The following is a 27331-nucleotide window of genomic DNA, read 5'->3' on the forward strand; positions in this document are numbered from 1 at the left end:
CGTGGTTGTTCGACGCCGCAGGTAGGTTTTATACTTGGTCTTTTTTTTAATAAAAACTAATTGCATGTTTATATATTGTTTTATATTTTTGTCAGGGTTACACCAGATCGGCTACTCCACGGTTTGAGCTGGGAGTGTTGATTTAAGCAACACAGGTAGGCAGTGTTTTAATGTGTTTTAGGTTGATTTGATTAAAATGATTTAATAAGAATTTAACAATTTTTGTGTTTTGTTTTACAGTTTTTGCACTGCCTCCTGCTGTCCTTTTAGCGTTTGGTTTTTCTTTGTTGTTAGTCCACCCAGTTATGATTGTTTTCTTTTTGTAGTATTTGTGAGGGCGGGCTAACAACCTTTCATTTATTTTGTTGGTTTTGTTTAATTGTTTGTTTTTTGGCACTTCCCTGAATTGTTATATCTCGTTTGGCGTGATCCCCATTACCGGGGTTGACAACGATGGATAAAGTTAGCGGGGAATCCCTTTAATCTATGCAACAATAAATATCAATAATTAACTTAATTCTGGTTGTTGATTATTGCGCTTTGGCTAATTGAGCCTATGACATAAAGAAAACCAGTGTTTCGGCTGTTTTGTAGTTTTATGAAAGTTTGTCTCAGATTAGAGGAGCTTAGAGGCTGAATGCTGCTTCTCCAGGTTTGGTTCTGGTTCTGGTTCTGGGGTTGCAGAGCAGACTAGAGCTAGAAGACCTGAAGGGTCTGGAAGGTTGATACAGTGATTTCAATGTATTTTGGTGGTAAAACATTCAGTGATTTATTAACAAAAGTGTTTTAAAATCTATACTCTGAGCTACAGGGAGCCAGGGTAACAATACTAAAACCTCCTTGTCATGAAAGTGTGGTGTGATGAGGTGAGGTAGACGCCGTAGACCCAGGTGAGTGGAGGAAAGGCAATTTTAACAATAATTTCAGCTTCAAAATAAATCTACAAAATTCTGGCACGGCTGAGCGGAAGCCAGGGCTCACACCGGTAGCAACAGAATTAGCAGCGGCAAACAAAACAGGCAGACTGAGGGACGCAACAATCAACGAGGACCCGACGACCACAGACAGACACAGGTGACTCTAAATACACATGAGGTGATCAGGGGACGAGACACACCTGGGAAATAATCAAAGGGGGACAGGACAACACGGAGACGTAGAAACACAGAAAACTCGAACTAAACACACGGAACATGACACTCCTGGCTTTAGTCAGAACCCCAGCAGCAGCGTTCTGAATCAGCTGCAGCTGGAGGATTCGTTCGTTGGACCTGTGTGTTGTTGCAGTAATCAATGCAAATAAAGATCATGTATGAATTTCTAAAGATCTGGCTGAGACATTAGTCCTTTAATCCTGGAAATGTTCTCCAGGTGATAAAAGACTGACTTTCCAACAGTCTTTATGTGTCTCTGAAGTTCAGGACATCACTACACCCAGATTTACACCTTCTCATTGAACTATTTATATTTGTAAAACTATTTATAAACTATTTAAGGGCTGATCAATAGTTTGTATCTGTCATACCTGAAGCTCTGCAGACTCTTGATTGCTCCTCTTTTGGTTAAATTGATGCTGCAGTGATTTGTTCTGGGCGTCTGTTCAATGTTTTGATTGGTTCATTGTCATATAGTGACATTGTCATGTAGGCCTGTCAAGACTTTATCTTGTTGTATGTAATAACCCGAGTTACACTGTAAAACACATTTAGTTGTGTCTACTATCTTCTACTCTTTAAGTCAAATAAATTTATAGAGTTTTAGATTTTGAACCTAAGTGTTTGTGAAAGATAAAGTTGCTGTAGGACATTGACTGTGAGTTTCAAAGTAGGAACCTTTTCCAGGTTTCAGGGAAGTTCTCTTTTACCCAAAAATCAAACTAACATTTACTGTATGGCGATGCACGGCGGGGCAGGTGGCAGGACTGTCTTCTCATGCAATACACACACAGACATTGTGGTGGGTCTGTGTGTGTATTGTTTCCTAACAATACACACACAGACACACACAGGTTTACGCCTCCCGGGTGTGACCCACCTTTACAAGCAGAAGTTGGTTGAATGGATGGAAATTTACCACATAAACAGACGCTGATAGAGAAGCACTTTCAGCTTTCCACAGCAGTTATTTAAAGTTAAACATAGAAGAGATTTGTCCTTTTGTTTGCAAATACAACATGGACAGAGTCAGCAGATACCCAGCAGGTACCAGATACCTGCTGAGTATTTTTGGACTTCCTGAAGTTTTCTTTACTTCAGTTGAATTATTTATTTTGGACTTCTTTGTGTTCCAGGAAATTAATGTTATATTTAGTGTGTTCATCCTATTTCCTTTCCTATGATTTAATTACATCCTAGGAAATAATTTATGAATCCCATTGGAGAAGCTGCAAAAGGAGACAAATAAGAACAAAATCAGGTAACTGTGTGTAAATAGTGGTCACACTAGAGCACAGGTGTCAAACTCCCGTCCTCCAGTCGCTGTCCTGCAGTTTTTAGATGAGCCACAGGTACAAAACACTGGAATGAAACGGCTTCATTACCTCCTCCTGGTGTAGATCAGTTCTCCAGAGCCTTAATGACCTAATTATTATATTCAGGTGGTGCAGCAGAGGCTCATCTAAAAGTTGCAGGACAGTTTGAGAACCCTGCACTAGAGCTTTGAAAAACCTCTGCAAGATTAAGGAACTGAAAAGTTGAAACTCCATGTGGGACACCCCAGCCTGATGTATGTTGAACTTTAAAGGAATGTGCACACGCAGCAGAAATAATGTGATGAGATGAATAACTCCTCAGATAAAGGCAGGTTATCGCCTGCAAACTGACGCTGCCAGTAAAGAATGGTGGCGGCGTTCTTATGGCACGTGGCACATTCTCGAAAGGCAAGCAGAGCAGCAAACTGATCAGAATCAAAGTGTCACAAATTATTTAAGAGGCACACCCTGTGTTAAACCCCACTGGTTTATGTATTTTAGGGGGACCATATTTTCATTTGGGAAAACCAGGACACGCTGGAGGGGGGCAGACACCACGACACATTGGGTTCTCCGGGAGTATGGGGTACCGGGCTCTTTGATACGGGCTGTCAGGTCCCTGTATGACCGAAGTCAGAGTCTGGTTCACATTGCCGGCAGCAAGTCGGGCTCGTTTCCGGTGAGAGTTGGACTCCGCCAGGGCTGCCCTTTGTCACCGATTCTGTTCATTACTTTTAAGGACAGAATCTCTAGGCGCAGCCAGTGTGTTGAGGGGATCCGTTTTGGTGGCCTTAGGATTGCATCTCTGCTTTTTGCGGATGATGTGGTCCTTTTGGCTTCATTGGGACGTGATCTGCAGCTCTCGCTTGAGCGGTTCGCAGCTGAGTGTGAAGCGGCTGGGATGGCGATCAGTGACTCCAAATCCGAGGCCGTGGTCTTGAGCCGGAAAAGGATAGAGTGCCTTCTCCGGGTCAGGGGGGGTGTCCTGCCCCAAGTGGAAGAGTTTAAGTATCTCGGGATCTTGTTCACGAATGGGGGAAGAAAGGAGCGGGAGATCGACAGGCGGATTGGTGCAGCGTCTGCCATCAAGCGGGCGCTGTACCGGTCCGTCGTGGTGAAGAGAGAGCTGAGCCAAAAAGCGAAGCTCTCGATTTTGTCGATCTACGTTCCCACCCTCATCTATGGTCATGAGCTTTGGGTCACGAGATCACGGATACCAGCGTCCGAAATGGGTTTTCTCTAGGGTGGCTGGGCTCTCCCTTAGAGATAGGGTGAGAAGCTCAGTCATCCGGGAGGGACTCAGAGTAGAGCCGCTGCTCCTTCACGTCGAGAGGGGCCAGTTGAGGTGGCTTGGGCATCTGGTCAGGATGCCTCCTGGACGCCTCTGGTGAGGTGTTCCGGCACGCCCCACCGGGAGGAGGCCCGGGGAAGACCCAGGACACGCTGAGGAATATGACTCTCGGCTGGCCTGGGAACGCTTTGGGATTCTCCGAGGAGCTGGAAGACGTGGCTGGGGAGAGGGAAGTCTGGGCCTCCTTCTGAAGTTGCTACCCGCCAATTCGACCCCGGATAAGCGGAAGAAGATGGATGGATGGATGGATGGATGGATGGATGGATGGATGGATGGATGGATGGATGGATGGATGGATGGATGGATGGATGGATGGATGGATGGATGGATGGATGGATGGATGGATGGATGGATGGATGGATGGATCTTCATGTCTGTTGAAAATGGACTAATTAATATAACTGTGTACCACTTTAAGAGTTCAGGAAGCCGCCTGAGTAATGTTCGCTATGATCGGTTCTGAATAATCTCAAGCTAATAATCAGAGCACATGTTCAGTGTTAGCAGAAAGTTGAAGAAGTTGGAAGTCGTTCTGAGCTGTTGTTCAAGAGACTGAGAGCGAGTAAATGAATGAAAGTAAGTGTAATCAGTATTCGAGCAGCATTTGTATACCTGTGCAGTTTAAATATATGTATGGAAATGTAGAGTTAAGATTGTGATAATGTGCTTTATGGTTTATTTGTAGTCTCTTGCTGCCATCTGGTGGACAAATTGGATGGAACTCCATGAAAATGACCACAACTATTCAGACCAACAGAAAAAAGACAGAATCAAAACTGTCAGATGATTTTATTACCTCGTGAAAATAACTCAGAAATAGTTTGGATGTATTCTTTCTTTCTTTCTTTCTTTCTTTCTTCCTTTCTTTCTTAGGTAAAGTTTCTGTTTATATTTTAGAAGGAATGGAGGAAATGGAAATCCCATGTTCGACCTGTTTTACTTTTGCATTTTGCACATGGGTTGGGATGCATTTATATTCTAAAGAAAAAGATATAAAACTTCAAATATCTCACAAACCTTAAAGCACCTTAGGAAAGACTTTCAGTTTTAAATTATACCCCATGAACTGATCCGAGAACGGCTAAGAAAGTTTTCCTGATGTCCTTTATGGGATTCCGTGGGAAACACCTGATGCTGGTTGCTTTATGATAAAATGTGTTTCTTCCTCTGTAATATCCGGAGCCTTCACTATATTCTGGAACAACATGGACCTGAAAATGTCAATGCTTTTGATCATCATGAGAAACGTTTTTTTAAAAACCATCAAGTAGAATTAAATCTTTCTTTCCGTATTCGTCTCTTCCTGTGAGTTTCGTCTCTGACTGAACATCCTCACTACTGAAGTGTTAACGTTGCGTTTAACTACATCAGATGGCGCTGTTCCCGGAGAACGCAGGATATCACAACGTCTTCCGGTCCAGTCAGTCTCTTCATTCCAGAAAGATCTACACCACGGCTGCAGCCGCCGGTACCGGATCTGGACCCGTCTGGGTTTACCTGCTGCTGCCATGTCTCTGCGCTCTCTTCTGTTAAAGATGTTGAAGATGTTGATGTTGGAGCCTGAGAGGTGGAGCGTGATTTTAAATCACTTTTGTTAAGTCTGCATGTCTACAATTTATATTTATGATTTGTTGTTTGCACAATAAATGAAAATAAAAGTCAATGTAAAGACTTTAAAATAGCATCGTTTAACGTTTCTTAAGTGTGTAATGCAGATTCTGCCTTGTGTGTTTCAAATGATATGATACAAATATTGGTATTGATAAATATTATAAAATAAACAAAATAGATTTAAAAAAATACTTTTTTGTGATTTTTGATGTTTCTGTTAAAACCAAGGAGGAAAAAATGCGGATTTCTCTGTAACTTTTAAAATAGTATAATGTATGATAACCATTAATATAAATGTTTTCTTCACTTTTGATTTCAGGCTGCAGAATCTAATACACTACGGGATTCATTTGCATAATTTATTGTCATAAAGGTACTTAGAAGTAAAGTTTAAGAATTCTTTAAGAACTTTCTTTTCACTACAAACCTGATGGTAATATTTTAAAATCTAACACAAAAAAACCCCATAAACCAATAAATAAAAAAATACACTGTAAAACATCAGACACATTTAGTTCTGTCTACAATCTCCTCTTTTAATCAAATAAATTTTGCGAGTTTTAGATTTTGAACCTTAGTGTTTGAGTTTGTGAAAGATAAACTTACAGCAGTAAGTTGTGTCAACTTTTTATTAAGAGTTGAATAAACAGAGTTTTTAGGTTAGCACTTAAAAAACTGAAAGAAGAAACAGACAGGAGTGGGAACTATTTCCCAGAATGCTTAGCGGCGTGTTTTTGTATCCTGAGATGAAGAGCGTTACTTTGATGTGACTCTGGTGTTATTAAGGCAAATGTTTATTTTAATGCAGCTGACAGTTTGCAAAGCTTGAGGATAATGTCCTGATCACACTGAATGTTTCTGAGCTCAATTCATTCAGATGTTCAATAAAATTCATCATCAGATCAGAAATTTGGTTCATGGGATTTGAAACAAGAAGTTTAATTATTCTACAGTAAAAAACTTGAGATTGTGAGAAAAATTATAGAGAAATGTGTCTCTTTAACTACATGAGGGAAGTTTTTTTTCACACTGTGAAATAATTATTCAGTTTAAATTGCAGCATTAAGTTAAAACTCACAATTCAAGATTAATAAACTTAGAAAACAATGTTTAGACAGTTTGTCTCTTGTTAAATCAATTTCATGAACTTTAATTTCTGAGTTAGAAGCAAAATAATTTTCTTGTTGACTTAAATTCCATTTTCAAGGCAGCAGGTGAACTTTCATTTTCAAGTTAAACCACCTTAAATGTTTTACAGTGTTCAAGAAGTTCATTTGGTGTTAGTTGGGTTTTACTATTTGCGGTAAAACCCAAATAACATTTAAATGTTTGAAGGTCTCCAGTATTAAACTATTTTATGCTTAACTTTCTCAAATGTCACTGCAAAAGGAAATACAGAACCATACTTTCTGCATGCATGTTCTCCCAGGATACTCTAGTTTCTTCCCACATTCTAGAAACACAATTGTTGGGTTATTTGGTTTCTCTAAACTTTCCTGATAAGCAAGTTTATACCACAGATGGGTGTGTTGTTTGATAGAGTAGCACTTCCTAGAGCCAGTCAGGCGGCCTCTCATCAGTTTCTCCTTCACTAGTATTTCAGATTACTGTGTGAAATATCTTTTCACTAATGACTTATATTATGTCATTATAAGTCATTATAATGACTTAATAAGTCATAACCAACCGAACATTTCCTGTTCGGTTGGTTTCTTCTAATGAATAAATTATGCATCACGGAAAATAGGCCATAATATGTGAAAAAAACTATATTTTTAAATCTATTATCTCTTCTGGGAAGTCTGTCCTAAAAGTTCAGGAGTGTTTATAGGGAGTTTTTGCCATTCTGCTGGAAGTGCATTTGTGAGGTCACCTACTGATGTTGGACGGGAAGGCCTGGCTCTCCTGGTGCGTTCGCACCAAACATGTTTTGAGCATCAGGGCCGTCCGGTTTACCTTCGAAGTCTGGAGGTTCGTCGCGGCACGTTTGACACGTCAAGCTCTGCAAAGTTTGAAGCTTTTCGAGCGTTTTTATTTAATTGTTTATTTTGAACACAAAAGTAAACGCAAGAAATAAGAAGAACAAAAAAATTAAGATTAAAACAAATTATCATGCCCAATTGACATGTAATTTTATCGGGATCACTTTTTAAAAATTTTTTAATTTTTTACAAATTCCTTTCACCATATTTACGGTAAAATTCAGTAAAAGTTTACAGTATAAATACCAGCTTAGGGTTCCCATATTTATATGGTAAAAGTATGTGGTTCCCAGAATTTCACTGTATTCATGGTAAAATACTGTAAAACTTTGCTGCATAAATACCAACTCAGAGTTACCGCATTTATGTGGTAAAATTTTTTCCGTATTTGTACAGTAAAATGATGTGGTCCTCATTCACAGTGAACCACAGCTGCTGGTATTTTACCATAAATTAGAGATGTTTTTTCAGAGTGAACATCTGCAATAATGCACACATGTGAAAATACTTCTGTGCTTTTCTAATGTACAGATAGACACCTGAATAGATTGACATGTTGCAATGTGGGGAAAGTATAATATATATATATATATATATATATATATATATCTATATATATATATATATATATATATATATATATATATATATATATATATATATATATATATATCATTTGGACCTTTAATATTTTAACGTGAACCTCTTTCTTGGTTCAGCTGAATTTCCATTCTTTGTGACAATAAAGTCTATTTCCAGTCTCCTATTTTAACAATCTAAAACAAATAAAATCTCCAGCTAATGTTTCTTAGCTGCTAAAAGTTCACAGCATGGGCGTAAACTTTGTGCTTTTACAGTCATTAACCTGTAAAATCACAAAGAATCAACCAAATTAAAAAAAATCAGTAAAATGCAGCACAGACCCGCCAATCTTTATTAGTTGGTTCATTTACAGAGCAGCTTACTCTGCAATTATGCATCAAATTAACAGTGAGCAAATGTCTAGAATAATTTACATTCCGTTTACAGTTAAACTTCGATTCTGCTGATAAAATAAATAAATGACCAAAGAGATATTTCTAGATAATATACAGAAACCACTGCTTTTATAACAAGAATCCAGCATTTAAATAGTTTAGATTTCCTCAACTTACATCACCAATGTAAGGTATTTTAAGTATGTATTTGATTGATTTGTTCCTTTTAACAGTCATGCGATCAGGTATTGACGTCATTCAAGGATCCATTGAGTTCCTGCAGAAATGAGAAGCTATAAAAGGTTAGGATGAGGCAGAGCTTTTGCATTTTGCACATAGGGTTGGACACCTGCGTGGAAACACCTGCACCCGAAGGTAGGGGCAGCTGGACTGAATTTTTAAATCTTTGCACTTTTCCTCACTTTCTAATCAGCAGATTTGAGTTTTAATTTTCCATTTATTTTCATTTAATTAATTGTTAAATGCAAATAAAACATTTTTTTCCAGGTTCTATTCGTATTTTTCATGTTTGTTTCTTCCTCAGATGAATTTTCTGACAATAATTGCTGTTGCTGTGTGCGTCCTTGCACCAAGTCCTTATTGTGAATCATTCACGGTCGGTAAGGAGAAGAAGAAAAAAATTAAATAATAATAATAATAAAACAACAATATGCACATACATTTTCACCACTATTTCTACAAAAAATGGAATCTACTGACCGGTTTAATTCTCTTCCAGAGTGGTGCTTCCATGACCCAAAATGCAGTAAGTATCACTTTCCTCTGTGCGCTCCAACATCATTTCGCTGCAGCCTCTCAGCTCCGTGCCTCTTCCGCAGGTGACAGCACCTGGTCGACCATCGCTGCGCTTTACTGCAACGGGACGCGTCAGTCGCCCATCAACATCGTGTCTGCCAACGCCACGGAGGACAAAGACCTGACGGAGTTCACCTTCGAGGGATACGGCAACAAATCCGCCTTGGCCACAATTAAGAACACCGGGAAAACTGGTATGTTGAGAGACTGCAAAGGCGCAGCATCTCTTCGCGCATCCGGACTGAGACTGAGACTTTACGACATCTGACGGACGCAGACTTTATTCTGTGGCCATAAGCTGCATGAATCAAACGCTGAATCATTAAATCAGCTCTAAACTGGAAGACCTCATGGAAAAATAATAATAATAAAATAAAAAAAAGCATGATCCTTAAAAAACTTTTTTTTTTTTATTTCTCAATTTCACGTCACGCTCTCCCCAAGTTAATATTCCATTTAATTTATTTCTAAATTAGGACTTTCAAGTTTAAAAAATAAATCTATCCTTAGGATGATGTAGAGACTTTAAATATGGATCCACTTGAGTCCAAGCAATAACAAATCAGCTGTCGGAAATTTTATTTGTGGCATTGGAGGAAATATTTAAAATCCTCATTTCCTTTTATTCTTCCAGTCAAAGTGAACTTCTATACTGGCGTCAAGATCTCAGGAGGAGGCCTGTCTGAGAGCTACGACACCCTGCAGGCCCACCTTCACTGGGGAAACGGCACGGCTGCACCCGGATCAGAGCACACTGTGGACGGCAAGCGCTTCCCCATGGAGGTATTTCTAACCTTCATGCAAACCTTTTACCCTCGTGTGTGTTCACTTTCTCTAAAAACGCATTTTGTTTTCATTCCTCCTTCAGCTTCACATTGTAAACATCAAGTCGAGCTACAACCGGAACACCACCCTTGCTGTGAAGGATTCTGAAGGACTCGCTGCTCTCGGTTTCTTCATAGAGGTGAGCAGAGATGACCTCAAGCTTAAGAGCTTTTTTCATTTTTTTCTGCTTTACCAGCATCTCTCTTCACCTTTAAAGGAGCTGACAGGTGTAGATGATCAGCCAGCCAGCTGGAAGACTTTGACCTCCTACTTGTCAAGTATCTCAAATGCTGGTAAGCTGTGGCAGAGTTTCACAAACTTCTTCAGGCTGAGCGCCACTTAACCAATTTAACAAACCACCTCACTTGAAATTGTCCCACAATAACATCTTAATATAGACAAGCCGAAATGAAAATATGAGTCTCTGTTCTTTTCGTTGTTCATTAATAAGATGTAAATGTGACACAAGACGTTTTGAGTTATTTACAGATTCTGAAAGCGTTAATTATACGATTTCTACATGGAAGTTAAAAAGGAAGTAGTTTTGTTTCCATTAATTATATTTTAGGCCTATTTGTAATTTAGACGCACAATAAAAAAAAATAAATTGAGTTGCTTTGGCAAAATCAAAAATCTTCTTCTGCACCATTAAATATAAAAATTAACCACTTAATTCCGTCAATTGTATTAAATAAAAATAACAATATCTGTTGAGGTGCGAGAAAAGCGTTAGAAAGCGAAGTTGTTCTCACCACGTGAGACTTGTTCACCAGCAAAGAACCGTTCAAAAGAATCGAGTCCCTCCTGAACGACACATTCAGCAGGTATGACACTTTTTCTTTTGAGTGACCCTGTTTTAAGCCACTTATCCATCATTATTATTTTTAAACATAATCTTTTGATAAGCGAACTGCAGGCGACGCACTTTGACATCACGACGCAGCAAAATACGTGCAGTACCTCACAGACCACTAGGGGCAGTGTGGTAAAGCTTATTTGTTTTTGAGCGCCTCACTTTGATGTTCATTTCTCTCCTCAGGTGATAATAAAACAATGGCAGAAGATATTTCTCTAGATGATCTCCTTTCTGGCGTGAACCGAGCCAGTTACTACCGATACCTCGGTTCCCTGACCACTCCTGTCTGTAACGAGGCCGTAGTTTGGACCGTGTTCAAAGAACCGATTAAAGTCAGCAAAAACCTGGTGAGTGTCTTCATAAAGGAGGTTCTGATTTGGATCCTACAGAGTGGTTTCTTCCCATGAGGCTAAGCGTTGTCCATCCTCCCTTCAGATCGACCTCTTCAGCACAAGCATGTACATCAAAAACTCCACTTCTCTGATGGTTAATGTGTATCGAAGCATCCAGCCGTCACAGCCGGTCTCAACGCAGCCGAAGGCAAGCTCCTCCACCAAGTCTGGCTACTCTCTGGCTCTGATGACCTTTGCCCTCATGATGGCGAGATATTAAAACAAAAGCTAAGGTGGAAGGTCACGTTTTGAATAAAACATGCAGAAAATGCCAAACCTCCATCCTGTACATGTTGCAGGTTTTGTATGTGTGTAAAATGAAAAGACCTGCCTGTCTTGAACTAACCATGCAACACAAATTATTTTTTTACTCTTTTATTCTTGTGGTTCTTCTTGCACTTTGCAGAAACGTCTGCGTGTTTAAACTGCTCTAAAATCAAACCTGAAACAGTTTTTAGTTTGTGATGAAGGTTTGAAGTTTATCTCTGGTTTATGAAGGACTTGAATTTGTCCTGTTTGTTCTCTGGCATGATCCACACATTGTGTCCTATCATTGAAGATAAAAACCTTTTCAATAAAATATTTATCAATGACTTCTGAGTGTTTGGTTTTTAATTTTCAATATAGTTTTGAGTTAGTTATTTACTGGAGATTCTGTGAATTAGTTTGTGATGGTTTCCTGCTTGTAAAACAAAACTTATTTGGTATAAAATTCTTTGTTTCTCTTATAACTTTATATTTTGGTTTAAATATTAAATGATCGATGTTTTTGATCAGATACTCGGTATTAGAGTAATCTTTCTACCAAATGTGTTTTTACATTTACTTGAGTAATTTATTTTTTTACTTTTAACTGAGTAAAAATATGTTGAAGTCGTGTCGTGTCCTTAACCATCCTCTCTTCAACACAGTGCTGTCTTCCTCTCCCCTAATACATACATTTAATTGGATATACATAGAAACTAATATTAGCAAACAGTGCATTAAGCTTAGGTTAGTATTTAAATTCATTTATAAAGTTTTCCGTCTCTTGGACAATCTATACATCTCTGTGCTTAGAGACGTATAGAAATGCATTTTCTTCAAGATTTTCTTTCTGCATGGATGAAGCGTGAATGGATGGATTAGCTATTGCTAATACTTTCTCAGGAGGTCACATAAAAAGTGTATCCGTCCCTTTAAGAAAACCATGGCACAGCTGAGTCTTATGTAATTAACACCTGTGTAATCTTAGCTGCCATATTTCAATCTCACTTCAGAACTGCAACAAATACCAGTACAGAGATGTTGAACAACTGGTCTGACTCACAGCTAAACAATGTCTGAATTGTAAAGACGAAGGAGTTATTAAGTAAATATGAATCAAACGTCTGAATGGAAAACTTTTCCTTAAATACAAACCAATCACTCTTCCTTTGAATCTGTTTTCTCTTTTTAGGTTTGGTTACAGTAAATTCAGATTCGTTTGATCACAGAGACAGAGGGTTAACAGCAGCTGAGCATCGAGTCTCTTTCAGGTCACGCTGTGCGGTACAGGTGTTTCCTCAGAACCATCTCTTTAATAATCTTTGACTATTGTAGTGTCACTGAGGAATGATCAGAATGTACCTGTGTGCTGCGACAGACATGACAAACACAATAACCTTCACCTCTCCATCCTGCTGCAGGTGAACAACACAAACTGACTGAAATATGTCCTGGTTCTAATGCAACATGTAAAGTGTTGTTCAGGTAATGGAGGTGGATTCCAGCTGTATTTGTGTTTCAACAGATGAAAGAAAGGTGCAGCTGTTGATCATAAGCAAATGTTTTTGAATTTTTTTCATGGCATTTCTCATTTTCTCATTTAGATTCCTGTGTTAGGCAAGGCAAAATTAGATGGAAAAATAAATTTCAGCAACAATCAAAGTGTTTTATATGATAAAAACATAAAACAGTACAAATAAGTGACGTAGTAAATGACAGTAAAGATACGTTGGGATACAGTATAATGTTTACTTTAATATTTATCAAAGGCAAAGCTAAACAACGTGGCTTTTTGCCTTGATTTAAAGAAAACCAGTGTTTCGGCTGTTTTGTAGTTTTATGAAAGTTTGTTCAGCTTAGAGGCTGAATGCTGCTTCTCCAGGTTTGGTTCTGGTTCTGGGGTTGCAGAGCAGACTAGAGCTAGAAGACCTGAAGGGTCTGGAAGGTTGATACAGTGATTTTAATGTATTTTGGTGGTAAAACATTCAGTGATTTATAAACAAAAGTGTTTTAAAATCTATTCTCTGAGCTACAGGGAGCCAGGATAACAATACTAAAACCTCCTGGCTTTAGTCAGAACCCCAGCAGCAGCGTTCTGGATCAGCTGCAGCTGGAGGATTCGTTCGTTGGACCTGTGTGTTGTTGCAGTAATCAATGCAAATAAAGATCATGTATGAATTTCTAAAGATCTGGCTGAGACATTAGTCCTTTAATCCTGGAAATGTTCTCCAGGTGATAAAAGACTGACTTTCCAACAGTCTTTATGTGTCTCTGAAAGTTCAGATTTACACCTTCTCATTGAACTATTTATATTTGTAAAACTATTTATAAACTATTTAAGGGCTGATCAATAGTTTGTATCTGTCCTACCTGAAGCTCGACAGACTCTTGATCGCTCCTCTTTTGGTTAAATTGATGCTGCAGTGATTTGTTCTGGGCGTCTGTTCAATGTTTTGATTGATTCATTGTCATATAGTGACATTGTCATGTAGGCCTGTCAAGACTTTATCTTGCTGTATGTAATAACTTGAGTTACACTGTAAAACACATTTAGTTGTGTCTGCTGTCTTCTACTCTTTAAGTCAAATAAATTTATAGAGTTTTAGATTTTGAACCTAAGTGTTTGTGAAAGATAAAGTTGCTGTAGGACGTTGACTGTGAGTTTCAAAGTAGGAACCTTTTCCAGGTTTCAGGGAAGTTCTCTTTTACGCAACAGCACCGCAGGGCAAAAATCCAACTAACATGTTGGAAATTTACTGAGCGATGCACGGCGGGGCAGGTGTCAGCACTGTCTTCTCACGCAATACACACACAGACATTGTGTGTGGGTCTGTGTGTGTGGGGGTGTGTGTATTGTTGGGAAACAGTACACACAATACACACACACCCCAGGGAGGGGTACAACCCCTCCCTGGGGTGTGACCCACCTTTACAAGCAGAAGTTGGTTGAATGGATGGAAATTTACCACAGAAACAGACGCTGATAGAGAAGCACTTTCAGCTTTCCACAGCAGTTATTTAAAGTTAAACATAGTAGAGATTTGTCCTTTTGTTTGCAAATACAACATAGACAGACCCAACACCAGCTCCCAGCCAGACTACAGGAAGGAAACACACTGGAATTCAATGTTTGTAGCACTTTAGATCTGCTTCATTTCACACAGAAAAAAATCAAAAACAATAAAAGAAAAATACAGAACTTTAACATTGAAAAACAAAATCTGAAAAAATTATTTGCATGAGTTCATTAATCCAAAATACCTGTGTGAATTTTGATACCACCTGTTGCAACGTGTGTGTTCAAAAACACTGCATGTTGCATGTTGGTTAAAACGCACACAGATTTTTTTTATCGCTCAGTGATAATTTATCCAATGTATGTTGATAATAGGAAGCCTGCCTTCCTTTTTAGGAAGCTTATAGATCTTCTGTAATCGTTGTGACAGAAACCGTTTACTCTCATTTTCACCCAAACAGAAAGTTACAATTGGTGCAATTTAGTCAAAATACATTCCTTTTGCCTACTTTACTTAAGTCTTAAACCATAACTGCTATTTAAAAACCTAATGGTTTTATGGGTTCACTATTTATTTTATTTCGACTCTGTTAAAGTAAAAAAGCGTCCAGTGTTGCCAGTGGGCCATCCAGTGTCTCAGAGGTTGCTGTAGTTGCTGAGTTTCCAAAGCAGCAACAAGCAGCAACAAGCAGCAACAGCCCTGATGATGCCACAGCAATATAAAAACTTCTGGGAAATTAAGTTTCTAGGGACAAAGTTCAGGATGGCCTAGTCAAATCACCAGTAAACCTGACAAAAACAATACACACAAGAGTTTTAAAAAAAACTAAAAATATCAGACAGATAGCGAGAGGTTCTGATTACAATTTTGAATATTTACAATTATATGTCTGATTGTTCATTTTGCACTGAGAACTCCATTAAAACAAACATTTCAAGTTCATCTGAGGATTTCATTCAGCTACATAACAGCCCTTTGTCCAAATGTTATTAACACAAAAACAAGTAAATTCAGGCGATTATTAAGCAGCAAACTTTAGAGCACAAACAGAGATAATGTACAAGTTAAAATTTAATCAGAAGATGTGCAAGACGTAGAAAATCTAACTACCATATTTCAAATTGTAATAATTTAAAAACAGGATAAACTAATGCATAATTGGTTGAATATATGTTAAAACACATCTAGAATATATATTGGAAGAACTCGATCTGGAAATCAGAAAAAGGCGTCTCAGGTTTAATCTTCTAACCTTCTAACTTTGTTTGTCTGGATCAGATATTAAAATGTGAAAGAAGAGCTCCATTTGCTGAATAATGGTGTTAAATATCAAACTCTCCCAAGGAGGCTGATATTTAAGCATTTTTGTCCAGTTTTATTCTACAAACACAAAAGTGTGAAACACAACCGGGATGGGAGAGTCCTACTATCCTACGGTTGCCAAATCCTTCCAGTAAATCCTTTGAATGAAGAAACAAAGCTGCATGGTGGTAGAAAGGAGTCCCGCTTACACTCCAGTGTAGAGAAAACAGCCCACATTAGTTAATTATTTACACAAATCAACCCATTAATTATCAGCATAACGGCAACCAGCAGCAGACAGTCGTTCCTCAGAGACGATCTGTTTAAGGCACAGATGCATTCCTTTGGCTTCCCAGGATTCTGCGGCGCAGCCGTCGGAGGAGGACCGGGACACCGCAGCCAGTCCATTCCTGTGGCCTTGGGAGAAACATACTCCTGGTTCATTCCCCCGTCCTTCAGCACCCAGTAGAAATCGTCCTTAAAGAAGTAGGCATCTCCTGAAGAAGGACAACGGGAGCAACGTTCAGCGAGGACAACCAAAGAAGCGTGACGGCTGCATTTCACTGATCCGCCTCCATAGTTCTGTGCTCTCTGCAGCTGTGGTGATTCTCTCTACCAGGAGCATCAAACTCATTTTCACCTTTAGGCCAAATCAAGACCAGGGCCGCTCTTAAAGGGCCGGTTGTGCCAGAATGTATTGATAAAACCCGGGGACAAACATTTAAAACATTAATACATTCTTAAAATTACATTATATCAACCGCCTTTTAACACCCTCCAGGGTTTTGTGATGATTTGTGATAAAAATCAAATGCTTCTAAACTAATTTAGAAGCATTTGCAATAATTGCACATATGAATAACAGTAAATGTAACATTTTATTACTCACCGTCATGGATTATAACTCGACAGTAAGAAAGTTAGCATCACTTAAACCTGATGCTTTTCAACATTTTTGCCAAAAAATCTACAATAAACTCAAAATTATGCCTTAGCACAGAAAAGTGCAGGGATTTGTTGATTTTTCTTGAATTTCCACAAAAATTTAATTTTAACTGAAAGAGTTAATAATCTTTTTTTTTTTTTTTTATACACAAAAAAACTAACAATAACAAAAACACCAACACTAGTAATACTATATAATAATCACATGTTTACATGGTGATTTGAGCAGTTTTATGTTTGGACATTGTGTAAGTTTAACATTCGAATGTTTTGATTCCACTTACTGATTTCAATTAGTTCATCCAGGGAAACTCCTATTAGTTTATACATTTTGTTTTCTCTTGTTATTTTGTTTGTATTTTCTATAATTCATGTAAAGCACTTTGAATTTTTTTTTGTTGCTGAAAATGTGCTGGATAAATAAAATTACCTTACCAAAAGTTTCTGTAACATTTTATTTGAAGGATTGGCATGACGCCGTCTTAAACGTATCACACCTCTTATGAACATGAAGGAGTCCTTATGAATGTTTACAACTGTGGTCATGAATTGTCATTTGGTAAATAATGACACTTTTAATGCAAAGTTGCACTAAAAGTTGCATTAAAAGTGTCAACTTTGCATTATTTGTACAATAATGACCCCTTTAATGCAAAGTTCTGTTAAAATAGGGATTAAACATCCATTAAAAGTGTCAAATTGCATGTAAAAGTTGATTATTTACAGAATGACACTTTAGAAACTTTCATGAACACTCCATGTTTATTACAGTGTCACGTCAGTCTTGTGCAAACCCCTTCAAATAAAGTGTTACCAAAGTTTTTTACAGTAGTTCTGCATTTTCATATTTTAAACGGTGATTCCTCCCTTAGCTTGAAAATAATTTAAACAACAGTTGAATGTTTAATTGCTTATTTATTTTTTATAAAGAACCAGAGCTGTCTGCTATCCAGTGTTGACTACATTCTCCATATGAAAACATACCTATAGCTCATGCTACTCATTCAGCGACTGGGATCGTTGTTACCTTCACCCCAGGTGATGACATCATCCATGTGGGTTGGCATTCCCGTCCAGAGGTGATTGCTCCGTGGGTAGCCGGGATCTGGCTCCTGATTGCCTGTTTTTTGGCTTTCATCAAACCTCCAAAACTGCCCCCCGCTGAACAGGTACGTCTTCCCGTTGTGGGCCCAGACGAAGGCTGCGTCCACCCGGTCCAGCGCGGCGCCGCTCGGCGTGGTCATTCTCCAGTCGGACAGGGGCCGAGGGTAACCGCTCATCACCTTTGTGTCGCTGAAGACCCAGTACTGCGAGCCTGAACACGTCAGAATGAATCAAAACATTTGGTGGATATCTGCTTTCATATAATGCCTCGCAAAATAGATTCATATCTCTATTTTATGCTTATTCTCTAAGATAATCGCGAACTTTAATGCTTCTTAATGGCAAACAGGAGCTTGTTTTAAGTTTAAAAAAAGTCCTTAATATTGACAAAAAAGTACTAATTCAACTGGCAGATTATTTTACTTACAATATGGGGAAAATATTGTATTAAGTGGAATTAGTTGTTTCTTTTTATTTACTTAAAACAAGCACTTGTAAAGTAGTTTTGTCTCATTTCAAGTATACTAAGATATTTGTAATAGAAAGTAGACAAAAAATACTAAGAATTTATTTTCTTTCATTGAAGAATATGCTATTAATATTAAAACTGTTTGAAACTAGACAAAAACACTTGGCTATATTTTGTGTTTTTGCATAGTTGGTTTGGTTTCTCTTTGCTTCCTCAGTAAATATTTGAGCAAACTGCTGCATGCAGTTTTAAAAAGGATCAAACTTTCTACTGTAAAACACAGATTAAGCTGTAGCTTTATTACCGATGAAAAAGATGATTTTGCTGTCGCTCTTTCTCTCATAAACGGCGTCGACTTTGTTTGTTCCTGTCGGAAGGCCCATCCAAAAGTTTGTGATCAGAGCCGGCCTTAAGGACACCAAAGAGCCGTCTCGCTTTGTTCTCCAGAAATGTGCACCTATTAAACAAAGAACAGGGTTAAAACATGACAACAATATTTATTTGTAATTGTTAAACTTTTACGCATGTGTTTCTTCTTGCCTCTGAAAAAGAAAACCTCTCCTCTGATGTTTGCTACTGCATCAAAGCCTCCTTGGCATCGCTCATTGAATGAAGGCTCAGGACTAAAACAGGGAGAGATTTTAAATGCAGTTACAAACAAATACCACTAGAGGGCGAAACAAGACTAAATGTGACCACAGGGAGGCTTACGGTTTACTTACGCTCAATATAATGTGCATAAATATCATTATTTTGATAGTTTTTTTAGTTGACACATATTAAAACATTTCATATATGAATCATAACAAAAAGCAAGACGAGTTTTATTATTTTTTGAGTTTCCATAATCTCCATGGGGCCAAAAATATACATACAACCTCACTAATGTTTAATTAAAATCTGTGTTAATAAATTTTGCAGCCAACTACAAGCTTTGTGTGTGTGTGTGTGTGTGTGTGGGTGTGTGTGTGTGTGTGTGTGTGTGTGTGTGTGTGTGTGTGTGTGTGTGTGTGTGTGTGTGTGGGTGTGTGGGTGTGTGTGCGTGTGCGTGTGCGTGTGTGTGTGTGTGTGTGTGTGTGTGTGTGTGTGTGTGTGTGTGTGTGTGCATCTGAACAGGTAGAGGCCTATTGCACTCAGAGACCCCCTAACTCTTCTGATTTCTGTCTTGGTTGTTCTTTTTAAGTCTTCAATCTTCCTATCACTGACACTTTGCAGATTAAGAAAAGTCTGTGAGTTTTTAATAGAGACGAGGTGAAGGAGGCTAATGCTAGGATACTTTATCTATTCCAAAACCAGTTTGGATTGTTAATGTTTCCAGATTGATCTGTTTCATTCCTCACACATGAAAGCCAATCAGACTGGATAAAACAGTAAATTAAAAACTAAAATCCTCCTCCAACAGATACCCAAATTTACAAACTTCATGTCTTCTGAAGGAGAGTTCAGGGTCAGAGAAGACAAAGTTTGGCCACAATGACAAGACAAACATTTGTAGGAATCGACGCAATGCTTTCAACAAACCATCCCTGCAGAAACTATCAATCATAGTCATACTAGCATTATGCTAGCAGGTTTGAATCTTCAGCTCACTTGCAACTGTAATCCTTTACTTGTTACTTGAGAAAAGCAATCAGACTGCTAGGGATGCATCGATATAAAAATCTGGGTCAATAATGATAATGTTATTTTTGTCATTTTTCTGACAACCAATATTTACAGATATTCTATATATCAAATGCAGCTCTGGAAAAAATTTTTAAAAACCTGCAAAATGGTCAGTTCCTCTGATTTTACCCTTTCTAGGTTTATGTTGGAGTAAAATGAACATTGTTCTTTTATTCTACTGACAACATGTCTCTGAAATTCAAAGGAAAAATTTAATGTTTACAGCATTAATAGAAACTGAAAAATGGTCATAATAATGAAAAAGATGGAATGCTTTCAGACCTGAAATTAATGCAAAGAAAACAAGTTCATAATCATTTAGAAACAACAATACCAATGTTTTAACTATCTGGTGGAATAACCATGAGGTTTTCAATGGGCTTCAGTGCAGTGGGCTCTTATTTTTTACCATCTTTCAACACCTTTTGATATTTTATATATTATACAAATTTTACTATGTTTTGACATCTTTAAGAAAAGCTTTTCTGCTTCAGTTGAATTCCTCATAGTCCTGCACTGCATCCCATTCTCCCCCCAGAAACAAATGGCACAAAGATGGAACTAAATATCAGGTTGTTTTTTTCAATATTGGATATGTAAAAAAAGGACAAACACAGGGTGATGCATCGTAGTTAATACCCTTCACAGGTCCTGAACCAGGAAACCAACCAGTTTAAATCAGCTCTACCAGTTCTTGTACGAATATATCAGAATAATTGAAGAAAGAGGCTGAATGCATGCGGGCCACGGTGAACAGGCCCTGACAGAATAATGTCAGGACCTTGTTGGTTGTTTCCGAAAGCATGTGGTTCCTCAGAATGTTGCTGTCATCGAGTCTGTATTTTCACTGAAATAGAACAGTTCCAAAGAATCATAAAAGCCCCCGCTGAAGCATTTGAAACCTCTACGATGGCTGTGTTTGAGCAGAACAGAATTAGAAGTTGTGGTATTTCACTTCTGTGGACTCACAGCCTCGTTGGCCTCGGGGGAAGAGGACTCGGAAAGAGCGGAGGGTCAGGGTTAACTCCACCTGGTCGTGTGTCGCCTCTCGCGCCTGAAACACAGAATCAGGACTTTAAATAGGAACTGAAAGCTGATGACAGCATGAGAAAAGTGGTGGAAGAACCGACGTTCTTCTCAGGAAGCGTGGGCTTCTGTCAAAACACATGCAACTGAACAGAAGTATCAGCTCAAGACAAGTATTAAAAATAACAATTTTATCCCCAATCTTCAACGCTTGTTTTAAGAGAAAATAAAGTTATCGTCAAACACAAACTTCATTTCCAATAACAGCAAGCCAAACCATTTTTTTTGGTTTTTATGACACAAAACTTTATTATTTTGTGAAAAAGGCTGAAGATTTTTACAAATTACCTACTGATCTAAACAAATACAGCTTTACCTCAGAATGTAACATGATTTAACCTTTTAAAGACCTTCTAAAGCATTTCCAAATTAATGTTTCGCTTTCAGTTAACAGCAACACTTGAACTGAAGTGTTTCTAAACACTTCAGTTTAAACTGAATAGTCTGAGCTGCTCTGTTGGCCAAACAAAAGAATAACTGCAGCTCTTTCATATTTGATTTAAATAGCAACCTTCAAATACGATGAGAAGCAAAGCAATTTACAGGACATCAGGAAAAACATTAAAGGAACAAAACATTATGTTTTGCTGAAGAAAGTTTAAAACATTTTATGAAAACGTACTGTGATCCAAATAGTTTACCATCCTTCACACTGCAAAAACACAAAATCCTGATGCAGTTTCTAGTGTAAATATCGTAATATACTTACGATAAACAAAACTAACTTAAAAGTAACATTTAATCAAGATATGGGAGTTTGTTTTAAATAATTCTTTAATGTTATTTTTTAAACAGTACTAGTTTAGAGACAGATTATTTCATTTTAATAAATTAAATTAATATAAATGTGAAAGAATCTGCCAGTGCTAGTACATTTTCATCAATATTCATGAATTATTGACTTAAAACAAGCTACTATGTCTTGCTGAAAAGTTACTTGTAAGTTAGTTTTGTCTTATTTCAAGTGTAATAAGATATTTGCACTAGAAACGAGACAAAAATACTTGGTAAGATTTTGTGTTTTGTTCATTTTTAAAACCTAAACTTATTATAATCAAGTGCTTATTATATAATTACATACAAAAAGAGATAAAGGCACTTAATTTATTTTACTAACGTCAACATTGTAATTCACTAAACACCCAAAAATTCACTGGACTTAGTTTAACTGAGTGTTATAAAGTTTGACCAGAGTCAAGTTATAGTCGTTCATATTTTTTCAGTTGTGAGGATCGAGACCAATGTAATTCTTTCTTCCTCATTCTACTGCATGTTGGCTCGCAAGACGTAACGGACAGCATCCGGTTCAGGATTTTCAAAATAACAGCTCCTCCAGACTCAATACATGGAACTGACATATTTAATTATTTCTTGGTCCACGGACCGGTACGAGGGACCGGTCCACTGCCCTACGCCACTACGCTATCTCCAGTTTTGACTTTCAATGATTCACTTCCTGCTATAGAGCCCCCTGGTGGTTGAAGAAAAATCCGCAGAAAAGCCGCACCGGGTTATAAGCCGCATGATTCACAGCGTGGGGGGGGGGAGAAGTAGCGGCTAATAGTCTGAAAAATACGGTAAATGCAATCTTAGAGTTTAGAGAGCAGAGACTCTGGATGCCACTGACCGTACAGCTGCTGGATGGCCAGTCTGTCGTCCAGATCCAGCTTGTACTGGGCCACGTCTCCCACCGGACCCTGGTAATACGGCCTCATGATGGACGGATCCGAGGAGGAATGAGAGAGGCCGAGAGCGTGGCCGAACTCGTGCACCGCCACGGTGAACAGGTCTGTGGTGCTGTCGCCACCTGTGGACGTGGGAACATCAGCAAAAACACAAAATCTTACCAAGGATTTGGTCTATTTTCCAGTGTAATTATCTGAGTACTGTTGATATAAGACAAAACTAACTTACAAATGACTTTTTAGTCAGATATAAGAGCATATTTCAAGTAAATAATCCCTTAATATCGATTAAAAAATATGCTAGTTTCATTAATCTTACAAGTGGCAAACTATTTCACTTATAACAACACATTTTACCCGTATTATACCGTAAGTGTGATAATCTGCCAGTGGAACTAGAACTCGGTTGCTAGGTAACGGGCTGGCCTTGTCTGGTGTTGCTAGGTAACGGCGTCAGTAGAACTAGACCCTTTTTCATCAATATTAAGGAATCATTTACTTTAAACAAGTTCCTGTATCTTACTGAAAAGTGTCAAGTTAGTTTTGTCTTATTTAAATTTCTCTAAGATATTTGCAGCAGAAACTAGATTTTGTGTTTTTGCAGTGCTGTTTCATATTTCTGCCACTGTTATTGTAAACTTGTACCTCTGTAGCTCCAGGTCTCATGGTCATCAAAGTGTGTGTCACCGGAGACTTCATCCAGGCCAGGAAAGAAGGCGTGGGCCAGGGTGCCGCCCGGCCCGTCGAACGGATACCCGTCGTTATGGAGCAGGGAGGCAAAAGAAACTCTGATGTCCCCGCCGGCCGCGCCGTCGCCCGGCAGCTGTCTGAAGTTCAGCGGAGCGGCGTCACTCCAGGCTTTCAAAGCATGAGCCAGGAGAGTTCTCACCTGTTCAGGGCTAACATTGGATCTCGATGGGTAGCTGTGGACGCTGGAAATAAGAAAAAAAAGTCTTTATTAAAACAAATATTCAAAAACAGAACATTTTGGCCTAATTAGTAGTTCAAATATCTAAGTACGTTTGAACTAAGACAAAACTAACTTACAAGTAACTTTTCAGCACAGTTTTAAGTCAATAATTCCTTAACATTGATAGATTACTTTTGATATGATTTTATTGATTAATTCTCAACATGTCACAACCAATCATTTATGACAAGACTTTTTCCAAAGTTGGAAGAGAAATATTCTGCAATCAGAAACAAAAGTTTTTAACTATATTAAGGAATCATTGGCTTAAAACAAACTCATATATCTGGCTGAAAAGTTAGTTTTGTTTTAATACGCTTCAAATAAGACAAAACTAACTTACAAGTAACTCTTCTGTAAAATATAGGAGCTTGTATTTGGGTAATAATTTATAAATATTGATAGAAAAAATACTAGTAATAACTAATTTCCCAGTGAATCAAGACATTTTTCCAAATATAATAACTTATAATGATTCCCATATTATTATAAGTTGCCATATGGGGAAAATGTATTGCTACACTACAATATATTACTAAAGACAACAATGTTTTCGACAATATCAAGAAATTATTGACCTAAAAAAGCTCATATTTCTTGCACTGATAACATATCTTGTTATGAGTGAAATAATCTCCTAATGATACATTTTCCTCAATATTGTTTACTTAACACAAGCTTGTATATTTTGCTGAAAAGCTACTTATAAGTTAGTTTTGTCTCATTTCAGGTTTGCTAAGGTATTTTCACTAGACGACTAAAATTACTTGGTAAGATTTTCTGTTTTTGCAGTGCGTTTCAAGTTGTTTCTCGATTGTATAAATCAGAAAGTAATAAGTGAGAATTGGAAAATATTTGTAGTTAATCAAAGCTACTTCATAATTTAACAAGAACACTTTCAGACAGAGTGAGGTTTTCAAATTTGCATTTAGTTTTAATAATAAAATTAGCTTGACATGAAACCTCAAAAGATAAAGAGTTAAAAAATAAATATGTAGTTCCCCTGATATTAAGCTGTGAAACTCTGCGGTTAAAGAAATGATCATGATTCATGCTGTCCAGCATGACAGGAAACACACCTCCATGTGAGATCTGTCTTGTGCCATTTAAGGCCTGACAGAGCGTATCTCTTCCTCCTCCTCCTCCTCCTCATCTCCTCGCCTCCGACGATGTCTGGGAGCGAGCATCGCGGCGTGGACATGAGCTTCAGCGTTTCGCTGTCTGGAGCAACAGTTCAATATCATGTGTTAAAACTGACCGGACAAAAGGAGAACTTAGACAATGTTGGGCTTCCCACTAAATATGATGTAAGAGCCACAAGGAGCTTTAATGGGATTTTGTGTTGTGTAATTTAAATTTAAAATGCTTATTTTGAAAATAAAAGTCTGAAAAGTGTAGCAGAAAATTACATCAATTCATCTTTACAGTTCAGACGGATTCTATCAAAAGCATCTGTTGTCACAGATCCTCAACTGGATTCAGGTGTGGGCTTTGACTAGGTCATTCTAACACTTTAGCCATTCATTTGCTCTGTATTGAGCTCCATCCATCATCTTATTAACTCTGACCATCTTCCTTGTTGCTTTTGAAACAAAAGCATTCCCACAGCATAATGCAGCCACCACCGTGTTACAAGGCAGAGATGATGTATTCAGGATTATGTGAAATTTTTGTTTTTTCTTTTGTTTCATAAAAACAGCAGTTGAAAAGGTTCAGTCTTGGCTTTTTCAAACAGCTTAGAGCCCCCACACCAGCAGGGGGCCCCCAAGAGCACCAAGCTAGTGATCAAATATATATTTAGATTTAAAAGAACATTGAGTAATACAACCTAAACTGTACTACATGTGGAAAAACAATTTCTATATTGTTTTTTGTAGTTGTTGTAGAAATAATAGGTTAATATTTTCCTCTTGGGGAAAGATATCAAACTTGTTAACTTGTTTTTTGTAAATTTAGTATTTTTCAGCTGTTGTTACTTTCAAATCGTTAAAAATAACACGGCACACTTAAATACTACTCTGCATTTCAAAATCCAAATGTTCTGGTGGTAGAGTATTTGGTGCAGACATGTTGGATGGGGGTGAGGGAGGTAACTGAAAATCTGTTTGGGGCCCCAAAAAGGCTTGGACCGGCCCTGGAGGTTTGACTGTGACATGTCAAAACATAAAAATGAATACTTTTGAAAAACATCATTAACAAATCATGTGTTTGGCATGTGTGTGTATTCTACCAATTATTCCGGTTTCCTGGATCCCTCCAAATCTCTGCATGACACGGATTGCCTGCTCAATCCCTTCTTTGGTCTGCAGTTTGCTGGTAAGTGGATCTGGAGGAGGAAGGTAGCCATATCTACTCAGCCAGTCCTAAACAGGAAGAGAAATAAGGAAACTTAGAGAAATTGAGCAATTTACTGGAGGAAGAAGAACAAGACAAAGAACCAGTCTTATTTTTATTGCTTATAGTAAATTACTGGCTATTGCAACAATGACAAGGGGAATGAAATCTGAATCATTTGATGTCTGGACCAGCAGCATGTCGGCCTTTATTGATGCAAAACCTCCATCCTCATTACACGGGTTAGATATCAGATCAAATGTTCTACTTAAAATTACACAAAAAAGCCCAGATGTGACAGAAATGTCTTCGACACATTAAGAAATGTGATTTTGAAACCATGTGAGGCTCCACCCTGACAGGAGCGTTTGATGCAGCAGCCGAAAGGAAAAGGTGTTGACAACGGTCTCTCTGTGGTTTTCTGTGTCTTTCTGGGTGGCTGCTGGTTTCCTTCTGGTTTATACCTGACTAAAAGGAAACGTTTTGTGCTGTTACACTGCAAAACCTAAGATGTTTTACACCTGGTGTGTCATTTTGGGACAATGTCCTCAAAGGGCCGGTTGTGGCTGGATGTATTTTTAAAGTCTTAATAAAAAGCTTTCTCCGCATTTAATCTTCTTAAGATTAAATAATATTAAACATATTTTCACTTCGTTTATGTTTTGCACAATGCAGAAAAAGCTGCTTTGATTTGATTTGGTTTTTTGCTTTTTGTCTGTTCAAAATAAATAAATAAATATCTTCGACTTTCGTTTCATCTCACGTTTTTTGGGACGGATGCGGGGGGCTCTTGTTATTAAAATATTAAAAGTTTTTCAATATAACGACACGTGCAAATAAGATGCAATTTCCCCCAAAAAAAACCTCACGTGTGCTGCAAACATTAAATCCAGTACAAGCGCAATTCCTATTAATTTTTCTGCGTCAAATGAGAACATTTTTGCACCACTAAGCAGCTGGAGAAGCGGCTCACTCACCACCGCTCTGCTGTACTGGTTGGACTGGGCTGCTGCTCGTCCCATTAAGTTCATCATCATCATCACCATCATCATCCACAGCAGAACCTCCAGCTCCATCCCTGCAAACAAAGCGCGGCGTCATTCGCTGAAACTTTGGAAAGTCCGACATTTAGCCTTAAAGCGAAGAAGAGCCTCGGCTCACCGCTGCGTCTGCTCCGGAGCATCCTGTCTCTGGGGACTAGGCTGGGCTGATCGATGCTCTGAACCGA

The 27331-nt window shown here is 38.1% G+C and overlaps 2 protein-coding genes across 2 annotated transcripts; one reads left to right on the forward strand and one right to left on the reverse strand.

Moving 5' to 3' along the window:
- The first annotated feature begins 8525 nt into the window (after positions 1–8525).
- Positions 8526–11873, forward strand: LOC122823587 (carbonic anhydrase 4-like). The gene is made up of 9 exons (XM_044103359.1): positions 8526–8766; positions 8936–9011; positions 9131–9157; positions 9231–9401; positions 9842–9990; positions 10076–10171; positions 10250–10325; positions 11072–11235; positions 11324–11873. The coding sequence occupies exons 2-9, from the start codon at positions 8936–8938 to the stop codon at positions 11498–11500; spliced, it is 936 nt and encodes a 311-aa protein (XP_043959294.1). The 5' UTR covers positions 8526–8766; the 3' UTR covers positions 11501–11873.
- A 2788-nt stretch (positions 11874–14661) lies between these two features.
- On the reverse strand, positions 14662–27331 carry mmp25b (matrix metallopeptidase 25b). Its single transcript, XM_044103360.1, has 11 exons — positions 27265–27331; positions 27081–27181; positions 26000–26132; positions 24849–24990; positions 23445–23731; positions 22742–22921; positions 20998–21082; positions 18904–18986; positions 18668–18820; positions 17818–18105; positions 14662–16342 (listed from the first exon to the last, which is right to left on the reverse strand). Exons 1-11 carry the CDS (start codon positions 27284–27286, stop codon positions 16086–16088), a joined length of 1731 nt encoding a protein of 576 aa, XP_043959295.1. The 5' UTR covers positions 27287–27331; the 3' UTR covers positions 14662–16085.

Source organism: Gambusia affinis, linkage group LG20 (genome assembly GCF_019740435.1).
Source record: "Gambusia affinis linkage group LG20, SWU_Gaff_1.0, whole genome shotgun sequence".
Lineage (NCBI taxonomy): Eukaryota > Metazoa > Chordata > Actinopteri > Cyprinodontiformes > Poeciliidae > Gambusia > Gambusia affinis.